This window comes from Typha latifolia, chromosome 5 (genome assembly GCF_019914945.1).
Source record: "Typha latifolia isolate L0001 chromosome 5, TyphaL0001v2, whole genome shotgun sequence".
Taxonomy (NCBI): Eukaryota; Viridiplantae; Streptophyta; class Magnoliopsida; order Poales; family Typhaceae; genus Typha; species Typha latifolia.
The window spans coordinates 1,497,753-1,507,000 of NC_133090.1; the positions used below are offsets into that span (position 1 = coordinate 1,497,753).

Genomic DNA, 9,248 nt, shown 5'->3' on the forward strand with positions numbered 1-9,248 from the left:
TGGTGGGGGGTTTGAAAGGGTGAGATGCCGGCTTCTTTGAAGGGCAATGTTGGAAATAAAAAATATATATATAAATGAAAATAAAATTTGGAGACATGTAATATGAATAGTTGGTTTTCTAGTAGTGAGTGTTAAATTGTTAATCCACTAAGAGGCAATGGCTAGAAATAGCATAATCTTTTTTTTTTCCTTCTTAATTCTCTGATATTTCAATCTTAAAACTAACCAATTACCATGTTAACAGAGGAATCATAAAAACTTATCTACAAGCTTAAATTTTTCGTGAACTCGAAAGATATATCATGCCTTAAACAAGCCCTAGTTTGACTTCTATTCTTATAGAAAGATGTAGGGTGTTACATTTTAAGTAACATAAAAAAAAAGTAAATTATACACTTTTACTTCAACGGGTAGTAAATTATGATATTAGGCCATACGAGCGGTGCAGGAGGTGAAAATGTAATTAACCCTAGATGATATTATCTACGAAGTTTACCCAACGGATTGAAAGAGACCCCAACAGAAATGTGCTTATAGAAAAAGAAAGATAGAAAGAAGGAAGAAAAAAGAAACAAATCAGAGAGAGTTTGCATGCCACATTAATTGTGATCTCCATTGGATTTATGATGTGAAATGGTATAAAGACAATCCTAGCAAAAGGACATTGAGGATTTAGATAGGCATCTTGGCCTGTGGGGTCTCATTATGTCCGGAAGTTGCAACCCTCATTTGGGTTGTCTTTGTTCTTCATTGCTCCCCAATGGAGCTATCACATCTCCTGTAGATGGAGTAGTACTACCAACCATTCCTCTACCTAATCTATCTAAGCTCCTTATATATGATACTTTGTGGAGCAAATCCAACTTTAGTAAAGCAGCAACAACTTGAGTTATTTGATGCACGTGGGGTAAGGAATGTTTTGAGAGCATAGCATAAGACATTTAGATTATGCCAGTGCTGGGCCAGTAACTATTGGCTTCAATAGGATTATTATTATTATTGTTATTATTTGCATCAGTTACAGTTTAGTTTGGCCCAAGTTGCAATCAGTAGTCAACTGTCAATAGAACAATAGAACAGTTGGGATAGTTTGTTAATTTTGAATGAAGCTATTCGCATATAATGATATAATTCCTCTCTCTCCAGGTACAGATGTACAGTTGCAGAAGTAAATTTTAGTACCGAGTCATGGATTCTAAATTGAAAATTTTCATGGAGACAGATGCCTTTACAAGCTTACCAAAAGTGTCGGGCTAAAGCATAAGAGAATGTGTGAAGCTAATAGATATGACAAACTCTATTCTGCCAACTTTTTTTGTCCATTCACCACAAGTTACATAGTTAGATAATTAGGTGCGTAAAAGTTAATCAATACAGAAGTCTCTACCACAGGATCCAAGCAAGCTCAACAATTTTGTTCAAATTGGAGTGCGTATACTAAATGAAGTGATGTCGATCCACTGAAGAAAAGGGCCGAAACCTCCAAGAATAATGCTGAGCCATATGGCTTCCAAGAATGAATGAACTGGGAAAGGAATGCACCTCAGATCTTGTTGTGGAGATTAACAATGAGATCATGAGCATCTTCCAAAAGCCTCCAGACATCCAGCTGCCCTGCCATGCTGTTGCATTCCCTCAAGATCTCATCCATGCTGCTGTACTTCTGGATAATCAACTTCCTCCTCTGCAGAACAGAAGCGGCAATGGCATACAGCAGCAAGTCGTCAGTTGGTGGAGGCCGTAACCTTATCCTTCCCCACATGGATTTGCCAATTCCTGCCCGGATAGTGGCCTGATCAGCCCACATTACCTCCCACAGGCACGCAGTCTGCTCGAATGTCAGCTCTCGTCGGAAGAGAACTACTACCATTCTATACACAAAGCAGCAATCCTCAGCTTGCAGCTTCTCCAAATGCCGATATAGGTGTGAGTCCTTACACTTGATGATCTTGGACACGATGTTCAGCTGCCTCCGGATCCCTACCTCGTCGAGCCTAAAATTGTGCCGGGCTTTTCTCATAAAACCAACAAAGCACCAGAAGGCCTCATGATCTTCCTCGATCACTGCCACTATAGGCGACAGGAGGTCACTCATACCTTGGCAGTAGCCAGTTTCTGGGTCGTAGATTGCATATGCCTCAAGAACAGCAACTAAACGAGCGGCATGGTAAATCATGCATGGCTCTAAGTGGTCATAGTCCTTTAATCCAACAGACTCTGCGGATTGGAGTGCCTTCTCCTCAGAGACTGCAGCTTGCTTTTCAGAGTACAAGACCCACTCTGGATTGGCTCGGATGGCATCTACACGGATGATACGCTGCCATGTGACATAATCCTCAGAAGTTCGATCGGACTGAAAAAAGTCTCCCTTAGCTGAAGAACTCCTGCTATATTTAGGATCAGGTTCCATATTCCCTTCAGCTATGGAGGACATTGGCATGCTCTCAGATTCTTCCTCATCAGAAGATTCAGAGTCAGAAGAATCTGTCTCTACTGTATATGTAGATACATTTATTCTACTTTTATCTTCTTGCTCTTCTTCTCCTTCTCCTTCTCCTTCTTCTTCCTCAATATATAGATTGGATGCAGAAGTTATAACATCCAATGTTTGGGCTGAGACAGAAACCCTTCCATTGTGTTCTGCAAAACCAGGAGATTCAGGACCCTCGTCAAAACTAGGGTCCTCTTCATAACTGACTTCATCAATAGCAGTCGACCCATTTCCCTTTTCATACTGAACTGCAAGTTGTTCGCATTGTTGCCTCAGCTTTCCATACTCTTTCCTGTAAAAATGGACAAAATGTTTCTGTGACAACGTACTAGAAAGTATAATTAACTTGAAAAAGATAACATGATTATCTTCTGATTGTCTGATAATATCTTATCCAAAAATATGGATAAGTAAATCAAGTCGACAACTATCATTAGAATTCACTACATACATGCTCCCTCACTGGTACATAAGTGCACACAATTCTTTTGATTCCATTAACTTAATCCAGCATCTAAATACTGCAAAGAAGAGGGGAAGTTAGATAGGTGAATAGAGTACCTTTTCCTTATCATGATGGCATTTCGTTCAGCCTCTGAGCTGTTCAAATCATAGCTGTAAAAAGAAGCAACTAAACCACATTAAGAACATGCTAGGAAAACAAAGATCAAAATAATGCAGTTCTATGTCCTAAACCCCGTCATGTAGTGTAAATATATAAATAAATCTGATGAATTCAAAATGCACATTCCAAATACAAAATTTACTGTCACGCAAGTTAAAGGATTATAAATTCTTTTTTAAAAAAACTAGTTCCATGTATAACCTCTGTCATACTAATCTAATATGGTTACCACAAGATAAAGTAGCAGGGATGTACAGTAAATGTGCTTATACTGACATTAACAAAAATCAGAATGCGCAACAGAGTTTTGGAAATTCATTTCACTTCAAATAGTCTCACAAGTTTTTCCATATGAGATCGATTATACACTTAACCCTACCTTTTCTTTGTTCCTCACTACATATTTGACCATGTTTACCGTACTAAAAGAATGATGAGCGTACAGCTGACAATTTTCTAGTTTCTAGACAACAAATTGTAGTTCAGTCAGCATGACAATATCCTTCACGTTTGTGGATATAAGGAGAAGGAATTTAGAGTAAACCTAGGTAGAAGTTCTATACTAAACGAATAGGTTAGCATGAGTTTGCTTATAATGTGGAGATTATACTCCTATTTTGGAGACTCCCATATACAGAATCCATGTTGTACATGTATCAGTGAGTTGGATACTGGTTAGATATTAAATAGGACTATAGGAGCCTCTCAGAGTATGAAGATAGCCCACATTACACTTTCCAAATTATTCTTGGTGTACTTACTTTACTTGGCAATCAGTAATAATCAAGCTTACAAAAAGATAGTGCTTCCTCCAAGCCCATCATCCAAATAGCATGCATATTTGCAATAGTTTAATATATCCAGCAAGTTGTGGCTAAGTAATACAATTAAGAGTCCATCTTCTTAGCAGGAAAGCGGGCATACCGAAATAGAATAGAAGAAATTATATTGAACCAAGATTGCCACCACCAGAACTGATGATAGCAAATGCAAAACCCCAACGTCAAGTCCTTCAGAGGATTTGCCTTCGTGAATTTCAACCATTACTAGACCTACACTCAACTGTAACCAACTGCCAGTCTAGGATAAGTGACAAAGAGCAATAGAACTTGGAAGAACACAACTTCTTTCTGCCATCACATCTTTGGTCTAAATTTTGAGTTTATGCAAAAGGACATATATATATGTTCACTTATGCAATAGGAGCAGGTCACTGATGTAACCCCTCGAAAGTGGAGATCTATTATAAGAGAGTAGGGCTGTCAAGCTTAACGAGCGGCTCAGGCTCGGCTCGGCTAAAGCTCGAATCCGACTCGGCTTGGTCAAAGCTGAGCCGAGCCCGAGCTGTTGTAATCACCTCGAAATTAATATCGACCCGAGCCTGAGCTGGAGCCGACTCGCTCAGGCTCGGCTCGATAAGCTTGATAGCCTGACTAATTACAACTATAGACACGTGGTATAAAGGAATATTGACATGTGTCCCTCACCCCACCCCACCCTCACCCATCACCCGTCAATCACCCACCCCACCCTCACCTACCCTACCCTCACCCTTATCCACCAGACCACCACCCATAGCCTCACCCCACGCGCCGCCACCTTCTCCCTCTCTGTCGGCCTCCATTGGCAAGCTGCCACCACGACGCCACCTCCTCCTCCTCCATTGACATCTCCTTGGTGTCAGCCCCCTCTCCTTCCTCCTCCTCCATTAACCATCTCCTTGTCGTCGCCTTCTCCTCCATCCGTCTCCTACTCCTCCTTCGGCAAGCCGTCGTCCACACCACCACCGCCTCATCCTCTAATCAAGCTCGAGCTCTGCTTGGGCTCGGCTCAGGCTTGGTTAGGCTCAAGTCGAGCTCGAATTGAGCCAAGCCTGGCTCAGGCTCGGTTCATTTACACCCCTATAAGAGAGGTCTTGATTTGGCTCCCAAAAAATTATTGCTGACTAAGAATCCTACTATTCATTGTTACAATAGAAAATTCTCCAAGATCAAGAAGATGATTTTCTACCTCAATTTGAAAATTTTTGGAAGTGTTGCACAATCAATCTCATTTTAAAGATCTGCAGAACAGTTGTTTACTAGCCTTTGATTATCCCATCTAATTCTTCTTCTTAAAAGTAGGTTTTATTGCAAATCACATCATTTCCTGTTATGTCTATGTGACAAAACTAGTGCACGAGCCCTAACTCATCTTAGAACAGATAGCCCATACAGTAGGTAAACAAGAGTGTTATTCTAATAGACAGGTTAGGGCACATAATGGGGACACCAGGTTTGATCATTCTTCTTCCCTCCTCTCTGTTTAAAGAAGATGGGAATAGCAGAACTGTGCACTGCCAAAATATTGTTACACTCCCTGAAAGCCAAAAATAGATCTGTTTAACATGTCATTGTCCTTAGTACGGAACATTTAGATGCCCAGACAATCCACTGTCACTCTATATATGATTATTTGCTAATAGCCTAAAATCAAACCTTCAAACTATAGAAGTTTAGCATAAAGATCTCATCCGTTTATTAATAAAAAAAACCAGATATTAGTGCAGAAAAAAAAAGAAGCAAAAAGGAAGCTAGATCTACCCGAATTTATCAATTCCTGTCATGGTGCCATCACATGAATAACTAACAGGCTAAAAATGTTAAGGAACGTATGTATATTGTATACTATTAATTGCAAACAGGCTACCATTTAACGATATTTGAACACAGTCCACAATGTGCATATGCATAGCTCTACACATACACATAGATGTATTGGCAATTTGGTATTCGACAAGTATGAGGACTCATTTACATGGAGAAGGGACAATGGTGAACTCATCTGCAACAGATTTTTACCAAGGAGAAAAGCAAGAGACAAACCTTGGTTCAAGAATTCACAAAATAAAAAAAGAGGATTATAATGAAAAGAACACAGATTAGAGCAACCACGCTTTAATATAAAATAACAGAAGTTACTAGACTCCCAACAGAAAAGGAACAATTCAAATCTTACACTCCAAGAAGGAAAGGCCAAACTTCAGCCCTAATGCTTGGATCAATTCCCTGTTATCATGAGAAAAAACAAAGACATTGTCAACATTATCCAATGAGAAAAGGAACAAGATATTGAAGAATAAACAATAGCTCCAACAATATTTCAAGTTCCAGCAGAGGTAGTCAGTTTTCCAAAAATCCAAAATTGCCATACTGTCAACAATTTAGACAGTTTTAGCAGTTCTAGTCATTTTCCAAACTTTCGCTCTCAGATAATTTATGTTGTGTTAATTTCAGCTAATTTCAACTAATTCCTGTGGGCTTTAGCAAATTTCTGCCAGTTTCAATTTGTATCAGAGAAGTTTTAGCTGAATCTCAATAAATAATCTAAGTTATACAGAAAGGACAACAGAAGGTTTTCTTCAAGTTCTAACTTCTAAGTGGTCTCTAAGGATGGAAATAACTTGGGTAAACCTGAAACGTACCAGTTGATCAAGCATAGATGAAAATCAAGACTTAAAAATTTACTGGGTCAGAAATGTGCCTCACATGGGATGGATCCAAACAGAAAACCAAACAAAATTTGTTCAAAATATGGGGTACAGAACTCCAACTGAAACACAAACAGGAACAAACCCCAAACGATGTCTGACCCTATTTGATCCACCAAGCAATTGTGTAAGATCTAGGTCTACATTTTGGACCTCAAGTATATATGAGTTGGTTCTAGCTCAAGCTAGATCTGGATGCCAGCTGAACCATTTGTTACCCTAGCTAAGAAACTCAGTGTCTTTCTATGAAAACAATGCAAACAAAAGTGTAGAGCATATTTGTGAAAATTTATGAACTTACTCCTCTGCGAACTTTTTTAAGAAACTTCACCCCTCCATCACGAAATCTTCCATTTGCTGAAAATAGACAGTACCATTGCCTACGAGAAAGTGCATGTTTTCTTTTTCTTCGAGACCAGGATGATCTAAGGCTTCCTCTGAAAATAGGTCACGTGATGTAAGCAAATGTTAAAAATGAATACAGAGCCAATAGCAAAATTAACAAAGGACATTTGGATACTTTGAAACTCTTCTGTATTTTAAAGTTTAAAGTAAAACAACAGGTCTGACAAGATGACATGCAAAAACCTACTTTAACTTATAAGCATAAATTTATCAACTGAAACACAATAAGAACAAAAAAATGGATATTCCGAATGATGACTAGACATGACAAGATTTCGGAGGGTTGCACAAGATAAGATAAGGTGACAAGGAGAATTGCCTAAAGAAACGACGGGACAAATGAATTGTGCATATCCCACTATGCATGCATATTACAATCAAAATGAATTAGTCCTTTGAGAGATCCTTAGGGGGTTGGGATTTGTTTTGGAAGCCAACTGACTGAGTTACAACTCGCACACTAATTTCAGATAAGTCTAAAAGAGGAATTACACCACAAAATCAACCCTCTTTCCAAACAAAAATACAGCCAACATGTAGAACTGAGGGACTGTATCTATTAATGTACGAGCTACTGCATGCATCCGCAAACTCAGTCATTCGTCTTAGTTCAGTTCCATAATTTGAGAACAATGTCTGGAAAATTTTAACAAACCCCACTAGACACATTAAACAACTGAGGAAAAGAGAAGTCTGATTGAACCTAAATAATGAAAAATAATCTAAAACGGGCTAGTCCATGTGACATGGAGCAATGCCAAGATAAGTCACTCACCCACAGTATCCAGAGTTTCAATAAAAATACAGCAGAAAAGAAAAACTAAACAAAATATTTCGGAAGCAGCTTCTATTCCCCAAGCAGCCGTTGATATAACTCCATGCCCAGAATTAGCAACAATTGGCTACCTCGTAGATCCACAATCTACCCAATTTAGCAAAATATCTATAATTGCTTCACGACACAATATAATTTCGCCTCACTACAATTAGAAGCTATCTCGCCACTAATTGGCGAAAGAAACTTAGAAAGAGAAATAAATACACTTTATAATCTCCTAAAATTAGAAGGAAATTTGTAGATGACAAAAAGAGGTCTCAAGGAAAGGATAAGAGAAGAAAGACTAAAGGGCAGCTCACCGATCAGAGAGATGCGTAGAAGACGAGGAGGAGGAGGAGGCAACAACAAGAAGCGATCGCAGATGGATCCACGACGACAAGGGAGGGGAAGACGACAACGATGCCGACGAAGACGGCAAAGACAAGCTCGACGACGTGGTGGATCTTCTCACAGCTTCCATCTTTTCCCCTCTCCTCTTCAAGAAGGAAAGGAAGGATCTTTCCGTGTTTTCCCCCTTGGGTTTCTACCTACGAGGGGACACGACACGGTTGGCGGCCACGGCGACCTCACCCAGCGCCGCCGCCCCCACCCCCGCCGCCACTACACCTGCTACTCCACCATGAATTGCTTCCCCTCTTCCCCCTCCCCCCAAACTCACCACCGACCATTACCCAACTCTCCCCTCTCTATCTCTCGCACTCTCTTTCTTGGGCCGTTGGGCGTAGGATCGTGCGATGGATTAGGCGTACACCGATTTACCCCCTGAGATGGAGGAAAAAAGGTTGGGGTTTGGGATCAGTAGGAACAGTGCTTACTTTTAGTAAAGAATGGTGGGAAGTGGGTCAGTGGAGAAGACGGAGAGGTAAAGAGACGACGGAGGCCGAGACCCATCCAATCATGCTCTTTCTTCCCTCCCTCATGTTTCGGTTAAATAAATAAATAAATAAAATGGTTAATTATATTTTGGCCCTCGAGGAAAAAACTAATTAGAAACCTAAGCCTCCTGCCCGAATTATCTACATCATATACCACTCACTCTCTCCATAAAAAAAATTCTATTAGAAAAAATAGTTTTTAAAAAATTCATTAATTAATTAGTTTTAAGATTATTTATATTGAATTTTCTAGAAAAATATTAACAGATGCTAACTTTATTTTTAAGGGATAAAAGAGCAACGCGTAATTAACCATATTTATTTTATAAAAGCTTTATTTCTTTTTTATATGCTTGCAAAAAAGGCTTCATTTCCATCAAAAAAGAAAATAAAATAAATGTGAGGTTTCGAATATTTGATTTTGAACGATTAAATAGTGCGGAAAATCTGGAATAAATTTTATGGGCCCATCTAGTACTAGTAGT

The 9,248-nt window shown here is 39.3% G+C and overlaps 1 protein-coding gene across 1 annotated transcript; it reads right to left on the reverse strand.

The window, feature by feature from the left end:
* Positions 1-1,273: 1,273 nt before the first annotated feature.
* On the reverse strand, positions 1,274-8,763 carry LOC140789353 (rab GTPase-activating protein 22-like). The gene is made up of 5 exons (XM_073139018.1): positions 8,188-8,763; positions 6,947-7,082; positions 6,114-6,163; positions 3,053-3,106; positions 1,274-2,783 (listed from the first exon to the last, which is right to left on the reverse strand). Exons 1-5 carry the CDS (start codon positions 8,346-8,348, stop codon positions 1,544-1,546), a joined length of 1,641 nt encoding a protein of 546 aa, XP_072995119.1. The 5' UTR covers positions 8,349-8,763; the 3' UTR covers positions 1,274-1,543.
* Positions 8,764-9,248: the final 485 nt, after the last annotated feature.

What these genes read in the sequence shown, in the direction of transcription:
- LOC140789353 (XM_073139018.1), bottom strand. Translation starts at nt 8,348, where the DNA reads ATGGAAGCTGTGAGAAGATCCACCACGTCGTCGAGCTTGTCTTTGCCG. An exon ending in TCTACGCATCTCTCTGATCG is followed by an intron (nt 7,083 to 8,187) that starts GTGAGCTGCCCT and finishes ACCTATTTTCAG; the next exon opens with AGGAAGCCTTAGATCATCCT. An exon ending in GCCATCATGATAAGGAAAAG is followed by an intron (nt 2,784 to 3,052) that starts GTACTCTATTCA and finishes CCATTTTTACAG; the next exon opens with GAAAGAGTATGGAAAGCTGA.